Source organism: Amphiprion ocellaris, chromosome 7 (assembly GCF_022539595.1).
Source record: "Amphiprion ocellaris isolate individual 3 ecotype Okinawa chromosome 7, ASM2253959v1, whole genome shotgun sequence".
Taxonomy (NCBI): Eukaryota; Metazoa; Chordata; class Actinopteri; family Pomacentridae; genus Amphiprion; species Amphiprion ocellaris.
Window position 1 is genome coordinate 6231662 of NC_072772.1, and position 21025 is coordinate 6252686.

A 21025-nucleotide genomic window follows, 5' to 3' on the forward strand; every position below is an offset into this window, starting at 1 on the left:
AGTATGAGAGAAAAGAGAAGAGTATTTCTGCCCAGAGGTTCCATAGTGAGTTAATCTAGCCTTTCTGTTGCTTGGACAAAACTACCAATGTGAAGATGTTACCCTCTGGAAAACTGTGACGGACATTTTACACTATTTTTTCTGACATTTTATAGACAAAAAAAAATTTAACCGCGAGGTTCAATCAATCATTTCTTATTAGTTGTAGCCCTAGCCAATTTTCATTTAAGGTCTAAAAAATATCAGCAGATTACTTCATAATGGAAATAAACATTAGCTGCAGCTCTAAATGCAAATTAGTAAAGCATGAGTGCAAAAAAAAGAGAAGTCTTCACCTCTCTTTCAGCCTGATTGAATAGATGGCTGATATAAACTGACATCCGTGTACCTAATACAGCACAGAAAGGTGAAGCGAAGAGCTGGGGGGGAAATGACTTGTTCTAATGTACAGTGCAAATCTGACATGTTTACTTATTTAAACTTCATGTACCATTTGCCAAACTTGTCAGAGCACGTTGTGGGTAAGAGAAGCACAGAATGTACCTTGCTGCTGATGTCCTCCCCAGAGACATTTTCTCTCTAATCACAAGCCAGGTAATGTTCTGTTCATTGTTTTCCTGCTTCAAATCTAATCTGCTGTGCGGACAATCGGCTGTGAGTCATGTTTGTGAAAATTACTGCTGGGATAATAACATCTCCAGGTTATCATCTTGGATCCTTCTGAGAAACGGTGCACAGGATGATGTGGGTACTGATGCAGGTAAAACAGTCATTTCTCTATTAGTTATTCTATAGTTCTGTTTGTTTTGTTCTGACCTGGTTTTATCTTTAAGAACAATTTAAACTCACTGATAAATAGCTTGTTTAAAGATTAACTGGTGTGCTCAGGGGACAGCCCATTGGTCATTTTCCCCCCTTTAAGTAACATTTATCAGAGGAAACAATTTTATTCAATTATTTCATGAAGTCCTTCGAGGGCATTTTCTGTGCTTGGTGTCTGGTATCCTTTAACACCTGTATTTTAAGCCGCCCACATGTGATCAGCTCACTTTAGATGGATTCCACTATCAGTTCTGTATAAAGCCCGAGATAAACCTCAGCCTCTTTCAGAGCACCGTCACAGCTGCAGCCCTGCCACCCTGCTATGCAATGCTCCTTATCATTCTTCCTTCAATCCTCTAATCTGCTACTCTGTCTCCAAAGTACCCAATCCATTTTATCACCTCCTCTCCTCCTCCATTAAACCCAAACTTGTCCCTCTCAGTACCCCAACTTCCCCCACTCCTCGAGTCTGAGGACACAGCAGTAGGGTGACATTCTCACTAGCTAACTCTAAATGTCAGTTGCTTATGCTTTGCTTGTACTACAGACCTCCAGCTTAGTCTCAAATCTCTGCCTCGAGGTCTGTTCCTCTTTTTGTCCTACTTCATCTTTAATGTTCCCCCCTCAAATTAACGCTGGGAGGGTCACTGGGGATGGGATTTTGGAGCATCAATTTTGAAAAGGTAGCACAAGCTTCTGGATTTTTGTGGAGATTTTAAAGAGTGGCATCTTTGAGCCAACAGCTATCTCACAAGCAACCTCCAGCCACTTCTCAACACTGCGCAAATAGCTCGGGCAGGCAGTTAAGACATTTCTGAACTTCACCAGTGCTGAGATCATGGCAGGCAATCGATCAAAACCTCCATGCCAACATCATATTTTTCTGATGATTCAGTGAGTTTCTGGCTCCCCGCTGTGCTGTGCGTTACTGTACCTGCAATCTTGATGTTCATGTGGCCGTCCAACAGCAGATTCTCTGCCTTCAGGTCTCTGTGGACGATGTTTCGGTTGTGACAGTATTCGACCGCTGACAGGATCTGCCAGAATTTCCTCCTGGCCTCGAGCTCACTGAGACGGCCATGCTTTGCCAGATAGTCTGCAGTCAGGGAGACAGACATCAGAAAGAGGTGGCATGTCGGTTAGAACTATATGCAGATAATATTTTACATTGATTACATAACACGACTCAACAGGCCTTTCAAACACAGTGTAAGGTATGGCTGCACGGTTGAAAAGAATGCATTGAGGCAGATTTTTCATTGCACTGAGCACTTGTGGTTGTGTTGAAAGGATAATTTACTTTTGATGAGGTGCAGACCTGGTGCCAATAGTAGTTTACAGCTGCTCTACATTACAGCATGCTTTGTACAGTGATTGAGTGCAAGACGTACGATGTAATTTTTCTTTGTAAACCTCTGTTCTAACCCCGTGTGTGTGAGTGTTTCAGCTGATATATGTGCATGTGTCAGTAGGCAGTGGCTGACAGTGTGTTGTCAGACCCGCAGGAGGAACAGGGAGGAAGAGATTTCTGAGAATTGGGCTTCTGCTACATAACGTCCCCATTAGCTCAAGTTGGATCCGCCTGCGAGTTGGGGGGTTGGTTTTAACACCGACAGCGAGTTTGTTAGTGTAGGACTGCAGTCGGCACACAAACATACAAACACACTTGATCATCAGCAGAACAAATCAAGATAGTGATGAAAATCTGAGCCTGAGCTCTTATGCAATGAGTAACAAAAAAAAAATAGATTTCTTTGTTTATCTGCAGAGCTCTGACGGCAAACAAAGCGGTAAGAAACACTGAGTTTGCGGTTGTTTAGAAAGACACAACAAAGCAAAATCTCTGCTGTCTCTAGGGGGCCAAAGTCATAAATTTTACTGTCTTCTTCTTCCAAGAATCCAGACCACTGACCTTTCTCTTATTGTCTGCTTTCACGCGTCCTCATTCTTTTTCTAACCCGTCAGTGTTCACTAATTTTTTACAAAGCTGACCCAACAGACTGTTTTACAAGATACGTGATTTTTTTGCAGCCCCGTGAACTTTGAAAAGTGTGGTGTTTGTTGCTGTAGGCAGGGTTCCTCTTCGCACCTCTCTGTCCAGATAGCTTGCTAACTCTTCAATTCACACTCAGTGGCAAACAAGATAGGACGCTCTGTGTTGGCTTTAGTTCCAACTGGCAGGGATACAGACCACTGACCAAACCTGACAACAACGCACAGCAACCACAACAAACCCCACCAACAAAGCACCATATATGAGTAAACAGAGAAACGTACACAAATTCAGTTTCATGGGATGGGATCTTTGTAATCACATAGCAGCCAAAGACTCACAGGTTAGTTTCCATGAGATGTTTGACCTTGAATTTCCTTTCCTTTTTGCACATGTAACATTGATGCGATTTCCCTGCTGTGCACATACCTAAATGTAAAGGACGTGATCCCTGACAGGATTTGAAAACCAGACCTCTGTCGAGATGCACAGAAAAGTCACACTAAATCACTTTCACAGCCCATTAACATCAAAAACACCGTACATTCAAAGTACAGCACAATTTGTCCCGAGGGCAGCGACAAGCATCACGTTGTAAACACCTCATCTGAGACAACTCTGTATTTCCACAGCTGAGGGTTGACCAAAGGGTCAGCTGTGTGTTGGGACAAGAACTGTACAGTAGAAATGACTTAAAGCCCAAAAACTGCACTGCTAAACTTCACAGAGATGATGCCGTTCCATCATCAACAGCACTTTTGATAAACAGCGAACATCTGGTAGAATGGGAAAACTTGATTAGCGAGTGGCTGTCAAATTCCATAAAGGAGGCCCTTCAGTGACCAGGGCAGCTTTCAAGCAACGCTGCTAATCAAAAAACACACTGGCGAGGGGAATGTGTCGAGGACGTCCAAGTATGCACCTGTGGGAAGAAGTGGACTCTGAAGTAATAATCTTTCTAGGTTTGCCTTCATCTCTTAAGGCATCAGTATGGCTCAACCACAGTGGCTGTCAGGCACTTAAAGGGCCACAAGTTGTATGAAATATTCTCTGACCAGAAGGGCTCATGTCTGCCATCACAGAGCGAGGCAGGGCATAAAAATCAATCCAGCATAGCAGTAATGACACACACTTTCAGACAATCTTTTCTTTTATGGAATTCATACAATCACCTGAGTAGTTCTGCGAGGGAAAAGAAAAACCCCTGATCAAAAAATGCAAATAGTGGTATGTGTTGGATTGTTTTCTGAAAGTACAAGATTTTTTTTTTCACATTTGCAGAGGATTCTGAAGTTGTTTGACCATCCAGCCAGCAATGATGACAATGACAAGTCTCAAACAGACATTGAACAGGATACTGTGCTTTCTTAAGGCAACACAATGACGTTTTGAGTATATAATAAGAAATCTAGGGTTGCAACTGCAGATCAATTGCATCATCAATGTAATCAGATTTTTTTAATGAATTCATATTGCCTGTTGGGTCTAACTAACAGTCCATAGACGACAATTAAAGCCAGGAAACATTCACTTTTGAGAAGCAAGAATCAGCTAATTTACAGCATTTTCGGCTTTAAAGTTCAACAGTTGCTTTTAAATGATCGTGTCCAGACTCTACTTTAACTCTTGCTCGCCAAACGAAATGCTGAACATCACAATCTGTCTTAGTTCTGTACGAACAGCAGCACTGCGTAGCTACTGCTTGTTCTAGATTAGCACTTGAAAAATAAGCCATTACTGTTTGAGCAATCAACACTGCGTGGCCACACACACACACACACGCATGCACACACACACACGCATACACACACACACACACACACACACACAATGCGGCATGTTGCCCCAGTGGAAGGATGAGTAATCCACTGATACAATGTTGTTGAGGGTAAGGACCTCGGCACAGTGAGGCACGCAGAGCTGCATTCTGGGAAAGCGAACAGAACAAGTATGAATCATAGGGGTATTAGGGAACAGCTCAACAAGCACTGTGTTCCACTTCTGCTGAGAGCCGGGTGACGAGCTAAGACTCTTAACAGCTGCTCAGGTTTGGAGGGGACAAACATCATGGGTACTGACTGGCTTGTTGGGTAGACCTCTGGCTGGACTTCAAATAACACCATGGAGTTCACATGTGATGTGTGTGTGTGTGTATGCGCATATAGAGAACAAGGGGCAAACGCACAGTCTCACACACACTCTGTTGCCACATCAGTAACTGATATCCAAACCGCTTAAATACAGCAGCCACATTAAAGTCACATTTATGTACCTGTTGATGGATGTCGGCGCTGATTTAACCCTAAGGGGATAAAGTGGACTGGAGCCAGCTGGAGCTGAGCAATGTACTTTTACCCAAGTTATAACCAGCCAGAGATCAACTGCAGCTACTGGTTGCGACAGTTAACTTCTATTCTACTGGATAATTGGAAATGCAGTAATTTAAATTAAAAGAAAAACCCTGTTTTATCTAGAAAAAAAAACGCAAAGCTCTTAACTTAGACCTGCACAACCCACCCACTTATACACTTTTGACTCAAACTCATTGGATATTCATCTGCATCTCTGATCAGGGTTTGTGTTTTTAAATGCACTTGTGGCTGAAGTCCACAGAAAAATCAGCAACTAATTTGGATAATACAATAGCTGTTTTAGTATGTTTTAAAGGAAAGAAATTGAATTGAAGAATTTGCTGATTTTCTTTACATATTTGTATTTTTATATTTCTGTACATATTTCATACAATTTTTATAAATTTCCCTTGTTTCTGTATATACTTATGCCCAGTATGTTATTTGTATATAAAGAGCGAAAACGTGCAATTTCATTCTACATTGTAGAATGACAAAAAAACCCTGATTCTGATTTAATAGTAAAGCTGATGCATTTCAGTTTTAGATTGTCAGAAAAAAAACAACAAGACTACGTCAATACTACATAATGACCTGAATCTGATAGTAACTTAATTTTTTTTAAGTTTTACAGAAAATCAATCTGACAAAAAATAGCCATTTGGCACTCATTTGAAAGTTAAACTGGTTCATACACAAAGAAATCAATCACATTAACAATCCTTTAATGTTCCTAAAGGAATGTTTAGGATGTTTGACACAGAAGCCAAGATGTTACTTAGAGGTGTCACCATGTTATCTGAGAGTCACAGGCACTAACATATAAATGACCCATAAAATGAAATTAAATCACAGCATCATTCAAACACCTTTAAGTTTTGTTGTACAGATCCTGACATTTCATCAAAGGTGTAAAGTATGCGGCAGGAGTTTAAGTTTTGCAGCAGCAACATGTGATTCTACACAGGTGTGTGAGCATATTTTTCTGGATGACATATGGCTCTATTGAGGTGCGTTATTATCTCTTCATTGTGTATATTTTGTGGAATGATGACAGGACCCTAGATTTATTGTACCCTAGACTAGTAGCATTTAGTATTAGAAATATGCCAATTAACAAATACACTTAATTACCTACCCTTGAGGATGTTTTCCAGACGAGATCATGTTGCTCAAATTACCTAGTACTTTATTAGCTGGATGATTAATCCCAGTGCTGCACATGAATTTTCATGTTGTTTTTTTTTCAGATGGAAAGCTGAATATATTAACAGCGAGTTAGTAAACTAACAGGTGAGGTAGCTAATAAAAAACTAAATAGCACGTCATGGTTTTAATCTGATGTTTACTGCAAGGCTGATAGTCTAAAAATGCAGATATCTAAGAAATAACACAATACTTATACATGTTCTGAGTTGTTTGCTTCCAAATGTCTGCAATCACTGAAGACGAGAACAAACTGCCTCAGCTCAAATGTAGAAAAACATGTCAGGTTGGCACATTTTCCTTCTACCATTTTTTCTACAGCAGACAGATCCTTGAAAGCTGCTATGTAAAGATGCTACCTGTCACTCAACTGAAAACGCTTTTTGTAGATTTCTAAAGGGAGGAAATCTGCTCTCTTCATGTATCACCCAAACCATTTATCAGAAGGTAGACATTAGATTTATACATCAGATTTTAGATGATATGTGATTTTGTCTGTGCATACAAATGGTTGCAGGTCAGGGCAGCCAGCCACTAGCCTAACTGGACAACACTTAATTACAACTAGGGCTGCCACTAACGATTATTTACATAGCTGATTATTCTGTTGATTATTCTCTCATTGAATCAATTATTTATTTGGTCTATAAACATTTAGAAAACTATGAAAAAGTGTTTCAGTGTTTCCCAGAGCCAAAGATGACATCTTCAAATACCTTGTTTTATCCACAACCCACAGATATTCAGATTACTGCCACACACGAGTAAAGACACCAGGAAATATTCACATTTAAGAAGCTGGAATCAGAGAATTTTCACTTTTTTCTTTAAAAATGAATCAAAGCAATTATTTAATTACCAAATTTCTTAATAGTTGACAACAGATCTGTTATTTCATTAAATGTTGCAGCTCTGGTGTCAAGTGAGAAGACTAAACAGAGGTTCAAGTCCTGTATAGTCTGTGTATAGATCTGTATCATTCTAATCTATTATTGTGTACAATTGTTTAGCTGCAGTACTGCCTGTTGACTCAACAGCAGCAGGTGAAACATCCTCTCAAATGCTGTTTTTTTTCTGCAGATCAATTGTCACTGTAATTATATTTTTTTTGGTGGAAAAGGAAAAAACACTTAGGTAGTAGATCTTAAACACTGAGGAATGATTAGTAAAACTGGGAGACAAAGAGTGGATCAATTTCTCAGCATTACATTTTTTTCAAAGGTTTAGGTCATGAAAGCATAAGCAAGTTTTTTGCTACTAAACAACAGGTCCTACTTTGAGCAGACATTCTTCCTGTCAACTAAGCTTTTCTCTTGAGGTCATCAAAGTCAGAGCTGCCACACCCTGGTGGCGGACAGATCTGCAGAAAACTGACCCAGTAATGTGAAGGATGGATTATGGAGAAATAGAAACTGACAGCGTATGTAAATAAGAACGTGTCTCAAAAATAGCCTGAGTGCTCCTTTGAAGTCAACATTCTCCGTGTCTCATTCCCTTCCCAACAGTCAGACGAGAGATCTGCATGAGTGATTTTACTCACTGCCAGCTATTATACTCCCCTCTCTCCAGCAGTGCTTTCTTAAATATGCATGCCCTACATTTCCCCACCACCTTCCAAATTCAAATGGATGTCCCCTGCTCTCGCCTCCATTCTCTTCTGCCTCCTCTCCCCTCCTGCCTCTGCTCTCTGCATCTCTGCTTTATTTGTGGTTGACCCAATTTCCAGGTTTGATCCATCCTGCGGTGTCGAGGCACACTGTGGAGCGATAGAATGACTGACAGACACAAAGGCACATCAACAAGCTGGCATCGATGCCTCCGCTGTGCCCATTACTGTGCCCACCTACCCCTTTTGTAAGAATGAACCCATCACTCTCCGCCTTCTGGTGCCAAACCCAGATCCGCTTCTTTGTCTTCGCGGCTCCAGACACACATGCTACCCCTCCTGCTCCTCCACAACACCATTTACTGTTTGGTCTGAAGAGAGAATTTCATCCATCGTCTCACTGATTCGTTGTAACAGGGTGGGCCGCTAAGCATCCACTACACTGCAACTTCACATCTTGTGCTCTTCGTAACCTACGGCCAGGAGCAGACCTGAGAAATTCATCATGTCAGAAAAGCAGAGGGAGCTCTCTGGAGGGCTACAGTGGAGGAAGAGACTGGAGAACTGGCTTGGCAGCTCACCCATTTGTCTGAGTGCATCATGACTCAATGACTTGATCCACCTCCAGAAAGTGTATTTGGAAATCAGAAATGATTGTTCAATTTTGCAAGATTGAATACTGTAATACTAGTCTAGTGCTGCAGCTACCAGTCGATGTCTGCCTGGCTGAGTCAAAGCTGCTATTGCTGCCGCTGATGATGACATATAAACGTCTTACATAACTACGTTACATTGTGCAATCAGGGCAGAGGGGTCTGAGGAATCAGGACACAATGGTTTTATAATGATCAAAGATGAGCCAGGCAATCTATAGGAAAATGACGCAGACCAATCATGACAGTTATTTAAAGAAATAATTTGACACTTTGGGAAATATGCAAACTCTTGCTGAGAGTTGGATGACAAGATTGACACTCTTTTGCATTTGTGAGGTAAATATAAAGCTACAGCCAGGACACAGATAGATAGGAAAGCACCAGCACCACATTATAATTGGATGGAGCCAAATTAGCCATTTCTCTCAGTTTTATGCTAAGCTAGGCTAATCTTCTACTAGCTCTAGACTCATATTCAACGGAAAACAAATTCTTGTCAAGTTCCACAGTGCAAAACTACACTTTTAAGAGTATACTGCACAAGGAGGGGACTGTAATATTCCTGTCATTACGTAGCTTCGAGGTTAACACAAGCTGCTGTTTGTTCGGACTACAAAAAGCTGCAGCAGCTACAACATGTGCACTATCTCTGTACACTTCTGTGCTTCCTTCACATTTTTTTCTCATTCATTTCCATTCTTGGGTTTGCTTCCTAGCTCTCTGTAGGTCACAGGAGCAGGCGTTGCTGCTGCCGCTGCTGAGTCAACATCACAAGTGGAACACTGGCCTCAGAATTACAAAGATATATACACATACACACTCACAAACAAAACGCACACACTCACACAACAGACATGACTATTAAGGCCACCGTAGACCATAGAGTTGAGTAATCCTCTCAGCTCTTGTGTCTGGAAGTAGGCTAAATGCAAACATTCTCAGACTGTCTAATAGGTGAGGCCGTTTATCTGTGTGGTTTATGAGCCCTTCGCAGGTTGTCCACGTCTGACACGTCTACACTTGTTCTAATACTTCCTGTTGAATGTATGATACAGTTCATGTCTGAATGTTCAAAACTAGAATAGTTACCAGATTGTTCTGCTTTTAACAGAAATAGTGCAGATTTTCTTCGTCTACATATTTACAATCCTACAACACATTCAAAAAACTGCATCTTCTTTGGGCTCATATCCAGTGTACTGGATTGAATGTTGCAGCATGTACACACTGTGCTAACTGAATATGTGTGCTGTGAACGTGTGGCAGCAATAGAGAGCACGTGGTGCTATGGCAGACGAAGATAAATTCTTATCTCCATACTATTTTTTTGCCATGTTTCGCCTTGTCTGTTCTTTTTAGCACAGCTGCCTTTATTTGTGCGTCAGAGGAAACTACTATCTAACATTTCTGCTGACTTACTGTATCTTCTATGTTCAGAATGTCTACTTTGAATTTCGAATAAAGCCTATCGCCTTTTTGGGCTATTTTGTCAAAATATTTTGACAAAATTAAAGTTGCAACTTTAGTCTCTACACTAAAGGAATTGCCTTTTTCAAACTGTCTTACAAGTCCAAAATGAAAAAGGCAAGATCATTTTTTTTGTTCTTTGTGATCTGCTTCAACTATTTCAAATTGTGTCAAAAAAGCCACATTTTCTCTTTTTTTTTTCTTCATTTGAAAACAATTATAAAACACATTCAGGCTGGGATGATAAATCAAAAATTTTCATAGAAGTTCTAATTTGCAGTGTTCACAGTTTTTAATGTAAATTTTAGAAGACAGATTATGTGACTGTTGCAGGTTTGACAGAATCAAGAATAGTGCCTAAAGTGTGCATGCAGCTTTAGCTGGTTTCATGGTGTTTTCACTGACCCAGTGTCTTTTGAAAGAGAAAAACTGAATGCAGCTGCAACAATTAGTAAACTAATAGATTAGCTGATGGACAGAAAAGTAAGCAAAGATTTAAATGATTAATTTATCATTTAACAAATTTTTAAGCAAAAATGGCAAACATTTTTCTAGACTCATTCTCGCTTCTGACGAGAATTTTCACCTTTTTTTCATCTTCTGTGACAGTAAATTGAATTTTGTTTGGACAAAAACAAATTGTGATGGACATTTTTCACACTAAATTCTTGCTTGGGGAAAAAAGATTTACTATATGAGTCTGGAGCTGCTTGGTCTCTTGTGACACTTTTCACTTCTGTTATCTCCTACAATGCTGTTTGTATCGAGCAAATAAAGATACATTGAGCAAAACTAATAGCTTAAAACCAGGGTAAATCAAAGGTTAAACAGACAGTATTCAGATTAAACCTGAGTGCCATGTCGATGAAAGTGGAGGAATGACGCAAGCAATCCTGATATCTTTCATAATCTGAACACTTAAGTAGTAAACCAACGAGGTGCGTGTGTTTCTGCAGCACATTTAGTAATAAATCAACCTTTTTCTCTTTGAGGCGGCCTGTCTTAGGCTTTTACAGGCTGTCCATGATGTCATTTTATATAGCAAGAAAACAAAGTCAGCACATTGGGAACAAGAGCTACTAGCAGCACATGACAAGGGTTACATCAGGACATTGCAGATTTCCATCAATCATATGACCTTTGAGATTGAGGCTGGGATAACTGTAAGGGCAACGCAAACTCAACAAGACTTTGATAATTCCTTGTTTGTCAAAAACATTACTGGTGCAAGAGAGCAGATTTTAAAACTAAAACTGATAATGAAGAGGACGTAAATGACCTGGGTGGGGCAATGATTCTAGGGTCAGATTGATCTTATACTTGAAAAGATCACTCACCGAAGATTTCCCCATTCTTGGCATACTCCGTGACTAAGTAAAGCATGTTCTTCGTCTCCATCACCTGAGAGAGGGAGAGGACGAAGGAACAGGGGCCAAGGGAGGGGGGAGAAAAAAGTGGGAGAGTGAATATACATAATGAAGACCCCTTTTCAGTAGCAATATCATCAGATAATCCAAATTTACAATCTCCTGCAATGAGAGAGAATTAGAATGAGGCAAAAGAAATCTACGACAACAGATAAAAATGTATTACACAATCGTCCACAGGAGTCACTCTGTGGTTAAACCACAGTGTTTGGCATCCTCAACATCATGAGCAAAACAGACTGCATGAATGGCTCAGGGTCTAAATATGGCATCCATGTAAGAGAATGGAGGTGGACGGTTGGTGATGCCGAGTATAACTGAATGGTCCTTAAAACCTTTCCGTCCTCACACTGAGCTGTGTTGTGTAGGAGGAGGAGAACCGATTTAGAAACAGAAACACTCTGGAGATGAATAGAATTAAATGCGGAGGGAGAATCAGATGGAGAGTGGAGGATGAATCAGACACAGCGAGCCAGACATTCACACTAGAAATCCCACGCTCATTGTTTATGATCAATTTTCCATCTGTTACACTGACCGATTCATGGATTTAGGAAATGAAAGTCTCTTTTTTTTCATCCGCTGGTCCTAGTTGTGTAACGGACATATTTTGTCCTCTCTGATTACAAGCGATTGATTAAACCCAGGTATTGGTGCCCAGTTGTGAGCCAATACAGCATCAAACCTGGAAAATGAACCATCCTCACAGCAGACATTTTAACTTGTCACAGCAGGAAAAGCACAGGTGTAACTAATAGCATTACCGATGGCGCCATTTCATTTTCAGAGTGCCAGTGAAGCAGCGTGAACAGTAGCAGGGCCCTGGCACTGGCACACCTGAGTGGAATGCAGCCACAATTAATGATATTTCTTACGCCCATGTTTGACAAGATGCAATATTTACAGTGACAGAGGTCAGCTTTCATTTTCTGTATAGTATGTATGTTGTTGTCTGTGCAATGACAATAATACAGAAACATGAAAACGAGCTTTCTATGTTGTCTGTTATGACTATCAAATATTTTAAGTTGTTAATTCATCTTTTTTTAGAAACCACTCTCGAGAGTCAGTGGGCTAAGATACTAATGTCAATGAAATACCACAATTTCCTTATTCTGCTTTATTTATTTGTTTATCAGGGACAACAAGCAATAATTAACATCAGGGGTTGACCAAATATTAGCGTGGTCAATCACCAAATCCAGTATTTAGCACTTTTCCAAATATTGGTATTTCTCTCTCTCTTTTTTTTTAAACGGATTGCCGATACATTAAATTATTTTTAAACATGTGCTACTTTGGTGCCTCTCTCTATCTGCAGCCACCACTCTGTGGTGTCGAGCAGCGCCCTGCCCACATCACTATCTGATTGGTTGCACGTCACGACTAACAGTCTGGATGAATGGATAAAAAGGATACATGTTGAGTAGTTCTTTTTTTAATTAAATATGTAAAACATTTCAATTCGGTTTTTTGTTGGAGTTTGGGTTTTAATATATTGTACAGCAAATGAGCATCTGTCCCTTGATTATTATCTGTATCAACCTAAAAAAAACAACATATTGATCGAGCCACAGTAAACATTAATACAATGTGCTTGTGTGAGCTTTAATCAGCCTCTGTTATACAGTATTGATATTGTAGTCTGTTTTTTTTACCCTTTCCCCTGATGATAGATTAATACAAGCAGAGGCACGAGAACTTTGCTGATAAAAAAGGTCTAATTCTCCATTACGGACGGTTTGATCAAAGAATAATGAAACAAAGTCAATTAAGTATTTATACCATTCAAGGCCAGATTTTGATATTTAATGAAGTGAATTTTGATCTATGGCAAAAAATTAGAGAGGATGGATATCCAGTCCTACTTGCAAGGTCAAGTTACAATAGGAGAATTACTATTTTGAATTCCAGGTACCAAGAAATGCAAACTGCACTTTGTGTTCAGTCATTTATGGGGTCCAGCACTGCCCTTTGACATGTACTGTGGTGACATGACAAGTATGTCTGAAGATCATCTAAACATTAATATTAAAAACTAGGCCATTAGGAAGAGCAGCTGTAGTTCCTGTGGTGACTATGCTGTATATGTATGTAATTGTTTAATGCAAGTAAGTAAATGAATAATTCATTGTTGTAAATGTAATTATTTTAATGGGTTTAACATTAGGCATTGGTTGCAGTGTAGAAGATATTGATTTGGGGTCATGATCCACCTAATAATATTCTTAATATATTCAAGCCTTTCCTGTAACATGATTGATATGCAAGTGAACTTTGTGTTGGCATCACTATGAAACAACTGACAGACAGCGAGCGGTTTTGTATATTTTGAAAGTGATAATTTTGACTGTGTAAAAATCTTTGTAATAGTAGAAAGATTCTTGGCAGCTTAGAATAAGAGGTAAGATGGAAAACTGAACATCCAAAAGACTCCAAAAGACTTGTGAGATGTGAAAGGAAAGACGAGGAAAATGACGGCAGACTGGGATCAAGAGAGAGGAGGTCCACACAACACATGGCAAACTGAAGTGGGGTCCACAGTTGGTTTTGTCTGTGTCTTTGTGTGTCTTCATTAGCTGGGGCTTTCCTCTGGGCCACAGGGCCAACCCCAGTTTATGAGACTGGAAAGGAAATCGCTAATTGACGAGAGCTGATTGGATGGATAGGCCATCGGAAATAATGAAACACACCAAAATAACACAGCTGAAGGCTGGAACAGTGCCGTGTGGTTGTGTAATGATAATGAACACTCATTTACTTTTCCTAAACAAAGTAGCAGGACCCAAAGGCTTATGTAACGCGACTGAGTCACTGAAAACGGTTGCGTTATCGGTGGGCTGGCTATTTTGTGACAGACAGCAGCCATCAAGGCAACTAGGTGAAACGAGTCTGCCTTTGTCTGCCCAATACACCAATAAAGTGCAACAACCAGAACAAATCATTGAAAGAAATAAGCTTTTGTGGGTCTCGTAAAATTTATGTGGACCTTCCTCATATGCCTGGATATGCTTACAGCTACTGTAAAGGTGTCAAGGTGGCACGAGGGAAGTGACATTTATGGGTTCTATTTCTCTAAAATATTTTAGTGCACCTGATACTGCGGACAAAGGGCTCCGTTTTAACAGCGCAGGTCCAAGCAGCAATGTTGCTTCATTCTTCTTTACTTTTATAGCAATCCAATTGTTTCTGCTTGAAATCATGCCACAATAAAGTATGAATCTAAAGAATTAATCATTACATACAATTTAGGAGTTTGTAGTTTGAAAAGAAAGCCATGATGCAAGTTTCAAGAGCACCAGAAAGTCAGCCATTTGATTCATTATAGTGTGAAAAGATGCTATTAATAACATTACCAACAGCTTTGCCTGATTCAACTGACCCAATGAGTTAGGACAGATTGACAGAGAAACAACATTCACAACATCAGGACCTTGGGACTGGAGTAGATGAAGAGAATGTGGCCATCATTAGTTTCAATAATTACACTTCTGCTTTCATACTATGACATGTCAGAATGTGCAGAAGGTTTACAGGAACAAGACCACAGTTTATTATTAATTATCTAAGCACTATGGATCGTGTCTGAATCTTGTGTCTAATGCAAATATCACAGATAATCCAATACATTAGTGCATTTTCTCTCTACATCATCCTTCTGTAATTATTGATTAGTTACCTATTAGTTTGTGCTTATGACCCAGTTATCAACTTAATGATATTGACTGAACTGGTCCAAAGTCAATTGTTAACATGTCCAAGAGCCACTTTTCATCTAAATAACAACATCTCACTGTGCTTTACATCATCAGCATTGAGCTCACATCTTATTAAAGCTCTTCTTCCACCTTCCACCTCAGGAAATCAAATACCCAAGGAGGCTGTTTGTGCTGTTGCATTATTTGTAGTAGTCACAAAACAAAAGCCAGTATGCTCAGTTTTCATCGATACCATACACATCTTTAAAATCTTACAGCAGATTTCCTCTAGCCAACTTTTCCTTTGGGTCTTTTTAGCAAAATCATTGTTCAAACAAATAAAGCGCAGCACTGCCATGTTCAAATAAATATGTTCCCACTAGGTCCCACTAGGTCAGAGCACACTGATAAGACTTAATGCTTATTGAACAAGCTGTTAATTTACTATGACCTAAACTAGACATTTACATGTAGGTTGGCCATTCTCACAACAGACTGTATTAATGATGGCTGCAATACTTTTGAGAGGTCCCGCTATTGTGTATTCTGGTTCACTGCCATGATTTAATGAAACTGAATCATCACTAACACACCTGTGCTTGCTGTGGCAAACTGTTTGTAAATGAAAGAGTTGTATAAAAAGTGTGGATGGCTAACACGGGTAAGATCTGATGGCGCAGAACTATAATAAAACACACAATTTTTACCATCTTCAGCCACAAATAGTATTTAGTTAAAGTCGTGCCAGTAGCACCTTCATAAAGTGCAGAACACATACAGAGATGCAAACAGTGCAGAGGGTCAGTCAGTCATTAACTGTGCTCTCATATCTTTAACTATCCAGCAGAGGCAGGTTCTGCTAGGCAGCAGTTGTTTGCTAATGCATTAGAAAATGGCCTGGATTGGTCCCGCGCTTCAACACCCTGGCTGCTTAAGTACCTGAAAAGAAGATCAACAAGGAGCAGTGGTGAAATCTGTTATAGGCCCCCTCAACAGATGTCACATTGCGCCTACGTTGCAACGCATGTTACATATTACAATCTCACCCCTGCTCTCTGAGGGGCCTCTTTTGACCAGGGGCCAGTTTCATAGAGACAGACTGCGAATATGGCCTAGATATAACTAACTAAAGAGAAATGACATAGATGACTAAATCCAAGTCTCAAAATGGACAAATTTGCAGTGAATTCTTGGTAAATCAAGCTTTCAAAACCAAAAGATAACATGGTTGACTGATGGTTGATTTACATAATGTTTTGTGTCTAAAAAAAAAAAAAAAAAAAAATCACAAATACTTCACTGGGAAAGCAATCAAAGACTGTAACAATAAATTTTTAAGTGGCCATACTGTCATTTTCTGGCAAAACGGCAATCATTGTATAATATTAAGATGTCAGACACGGGTCATAGTTTGAAAATTTGAGGGAAACCTATGTATAAAATTGGTCCATGCAAGCCAAAAGCCCAAGCGAACATAAGATTGCTTGCACATGCCCACAAATCTGTCAAATCTATTCCGTAGCCTTTGTTGCTAACATTGTTCAGTGAGTTGTTGGCAATAACCACAAGCTTATTTCCATTTTTTTTTTAAATTGTAAATCTTACAAGTGGTAAAACAGACCCCAAAATTTGGTATTCTGGAAATGTGCATGCTTTCTTTAAAAAAGCTAAAAAAAAAAAAAAACTGATTCAGTGATGTTAATCCTAGTGAACAGGAACATTAATGAGCTCAGGGTAGCTTCACTCATTTATCGCTCCACACAACACTATCTCCAAACCACAAGTTACGACCCATTTTTTCCTCTTTTTTGTCATTTCGTGCCACAGGTCAACAGGTCTCACTGATCGTTACCACTGAAACACGGCTCTTGTGAGTTAGCATCAAGATACAGTGGCTAACCTTTTAGGTATGAAGCAAACATTTATTTGTCAAATTGTTTCACACTCATTACACTAATCTGAAGTCACACTTAAGAATGACCTAAAGATGAGGACTAGTTTAAAATGTCTTTGGGAAACTGGCCCGAGCAGCTCACACTCCTCCCTGGAACAGTTTACATTACTGCGTTAATCTGGGCTTGTGTAAAAGTCATTACAGCTTTAACTACATTTGAAAATGTTTTCATAAACGTGTCATGGATAATGTTTTCACAAAAATTCCTTTGTGATGTACTGACTAGTGTAAATACCTCTAGTGTAGTGACGTTCTTCCAACATTTTGACTACAATAACAGCGAGAGCAAGGAGTTGTAATGGGACAAGTCAAACAAAAAGTTAAATCTAAGCACCCAAGAAAGAAAGAAATCTCCTGAAAAATGTCTTGACACAGCTTGTCAAGCAAGAGAGAAAACAATGCAAAAATACAGATTACAAGACAAGAAAACAAATTATATTCACAGCACTACAACATGGAGGAATAACAATTCACAAAGATATTTCCATTCACGAAAGACAACTTCATGATATATTTTAGCCTAAATAATGAAAGTAGCTCCTCCATAAATATGATTAATGTTGTTTACATCTTGCATCCTAAGCAGTCAGGAGGTGATACCGAAGCTACAGACTCACCTGGTAGAGCTTGATGATGTGAGGATGGTCCAGCATTTTCATGATCTGAACTTCTCTGTAGATCTTCTCCAGGTTCACAGCATCCAGTTGGGTCTTGTCGATGATCTTAATGGCCACCTGCAGAATGATCAAGCATCAACAAAACAACTATAAACAGACGGTTTCTTAAAAACAGACAATGGAGTAAAAGCTCAGACCCATTTGAGATGGCAATTTAACATTCTCCAAACAGCAAGAAGAAACAGTGTGTTCCTTTCTAGCTTCATAAACAGTCTTAAAATCTGAGCCATGATGAAAACTCACATGAAGGCACAACAGAGGCAAAGACATGCCTTTACTGCACACACACACACATGCCCAAAATGGCACGAACATTCGTAAAGCTCACACTAAAAACTTCAACACTCTTGGCTTTGACTAATGACGTTTGGTAGGTAACAAGGCAATATTAACATCTCCCCTTCAGACTGTCTCATAAACAACATTTCATCAGTGTGATCTGAAGTGTTCCAAGCATCTGTGAGCCAAGCTGGAGGAATAAACAACAAGAGACCCTGGTTCTCTGCAATCACACCACCATCAGAAAAGGCTAGAAAACTCACACGAAAACAGGACTGTGTTAGAAAAAAAATACAATGCGTTAGTATGCTGATTCAGCTACCAATTAGACTGAACTAAAACAATTAACTAACCAGCAGAAAGAACTATTCTGACAACTGATGAATCATTTCATTATTTTCAGGCAAAAACTGGCAAAGTCTCAGCCTGACAAATGTGAATACTTGCAGATTTTTCTAGTCTTTTACGATAATGAACTGATTATCTTTGGCTTTTGGACTGTTAGTCAAACAAAAGAAGTTCTTTGAATGTGGTAACTTGAAAATACGGTAATCAGTAATTGGAATGCAGTTGCAGCCCCTAAATGAGATGATGAAACAGAACAAAGAAAGGCGATTTTAAGTAATGGAGCCACGTCTTTTAAGGTTTATCAAATGCCAAAACACTGTAGGGTGGTTTAGAATACAGTCTGACATAAGATTTTTTGGAAACTTATCACATTAACACCCATTTTATCCTCTATCTTGATGATAAGATAAAGCGCCTGTCGAGATTCCAACATATCTTACCAGGAATGTGCGTTTGCATTGACTGGCTATCGCAGTGCATCAATAACTAATGGTAACAATGTCTTGCGATAACAGTTGAGTCAGGTCCAACGCTTTTAGCTAGATGACCATGCATTTTTTTTTTTTTTTTTGCTTTGACATGACCACAGCTCAGCGGTATCACTGAAAAAAGAAAGAGTATTTCTGATATGCTGCCACTGTGAACACAGCTTTATACATGCGCTTAATCTTAAAGAGAAGTCGGCTGCCTATTTTGATCCGCTTTCAGCATATTTGTAGTTACACTGCAATTATAGATGAGAGGTAATGGGTGTTTGAATAGGTTTAACACTCTCCATTAATACCTCCCTTGCCACGGTACAGACAGGTACGCAATTTGGCATTAAATCCTATGAAGAAATCCAAATCTTTTAATGGCACTCCAGCTACAAGTCCAGGCCTCAAGGGGATAAAATCTAAAATCTCTGGTCTAGCACAGAGGGACTACAGGGTACTTAACATGAAAAGATCTGCGCCAACTGATTACATTGTCAACAACACTAAACACACACACACAGCATTAGACTTGCAAACTATATCAGCACAAGGTCATTTGAGGACAATGAGTTACAGGGGAATTTAGCATATGGGGAATGTAATGAGAGCAAAAAGGCAGGACGTGGATGAATGTCTGACCTGCAAAGCTGATAGACAGAACCACACGGGAACGGGCCAGCACTATGCAAAGCCACAAGCTGCTATATGTACATAATGGGATGAATGGGTCAGTATAACACGCAGGGGCCATGGGAAGAAAAAGTAGGTTATACACACAGAGATGCACCTATCTGGGAATATGCACACACATCCGCACCGACACACCAGATCTGCTGTTTCATGTGTCATTAAACTCTGGTTTTTCTTTACACACAGGCACCGGGCTAACATCTCTTTTTACCCCACTGGCAGGTTCTCAAGGCAGATGGCATCACATGAAGTTGATAACCTGCACTCTCCAGCTGACCTTGGCCGCTGAAACAAACCGTCTGGGCCTGTGCGAGCCAAGCAGCTGCAGTGGCTCTGAGTGATTCCTAGCAGACCGGTGGCCTGAAAGCAACCATCCATGCTTTCATTTATCCAGCTGGGGGCGAGGTGCAGCCACTCAGTGAAATCACCTGCGTTCATACTGCTTACATGGTCGCAGACCACCTCGCTAGACTAACACTGCACCACTTCGCAGGCGTTAATAACCAGATTAACACAGTAAGAGTCTTGAGAGCCATTTTCCTGCCCTGTTATTCATTAAACCTTGTGAGGGGTCTTGCCCGGATAATGTAAATCTTTGTTTTTCAGCACAGTATAATCGCTCACGTTCAACAGTAAACAGTTGGAGGCTCCAGAGATCAAAGATTAAAGTGTGTAACTGTGCCCTGTGTGTGTTTATCACTCCCCCTGACTCACAAAAACACAGCTTCTTTCCGCAGCAGACTGGTTACAGTAAATTCCTTGTGTCTCTGTCATTACAATGGAAAGTCATGGCACTCCGTGGTACTGCTTGAGAAAGGCGTCTCTGCAGACAGCTGACATAAAACTATGAGCAAACTCAGACAAATCCGAGCCCTGTTCCCTCTGCTGTGCTCTCATGCTGCATGGCCTGAGAGTGTGTGCAGTGTTTGTGATATCAAGAAGACCCCCAAAGCACTGGATTGCTGTCTGCATACATGCATGCAGAACACTTTGCTTTGCAATTACACAGCACTGGCTCCTCACAAAGCTCTCGGCAGTGCTCGGGACTAGAATCCACTAAATCACATTATTATTTGGATTACATAATGGGACCACCGACCCATGCTGCATGCCCCAGATACAGCAAACCGGGATGTTTACACCGAGCAGACCCTTGAGGCAGCACACTGAGTCTGGGTCACTACCAAAGAGGGGTGCAGGTGTGTGATGCCGGTGTGGCGTAAATAAGGCATGCATGGATGTTTACAAGTGTGTGTGTGTTTCCCAGCAGCACCCGGTGGTGGTCAGAGCTCTTACTGGCAGTGGTGTTGGCTGAGGAGGGGTGAACGTGCAGCTGGACACCTCTCCTGAACCTGCAGGAGGATCCACAACACAC

At 40.2% G+C, this 21025-nt stretch overlaps 1 protein-coding gene and 1 long non-coding RNA gene across 4 annotated transcripts in view; one reads left to right on the forward strand and one right to left on the reverse strand.

The window, feature by feature from the left end:
- The window catches only part of sik2b (salt-inducible kinase 2b), a 44348-nt gene that overhangs the window by 22532 nt on the left and 791 nt on the right, over window positions 1-21025 (reverse strand). For 2 of the 3 annotated variants that reach the window (XM_023264840.3, XM_023264841.3), the window contains exons 2-4: window positions 17798-17914; window positions 11439-11502; window positions 1757-1918 (exon numbers count right to left, since the gene is read on the reverse strand). In XM_023264840.3, coding sequence (XP_023120608.2) covers window positions 1757-1918; window positions 11439-11502; window positions 17798-17914 — 343 coding nt within the window. Of the gene's footprint in view, window positions 1-1756; window positions 1919-11438; window positions 11503-17797; window positions 17915-21025 lie in introns of those variants that run through there. The other variant, XM_055012131.1, reaches the window with a different exon arrangement.
- Window positions 579-20331, forward strand: LOC129349300 (uncharacterized). Its single transcript, XR_008602249.1, has 2 exons — window positions 579-760; window positions 19873-20331. It is a non-coding gene; the product is annotated as an uncharacterized LOC129349300 (long non-coding RNA).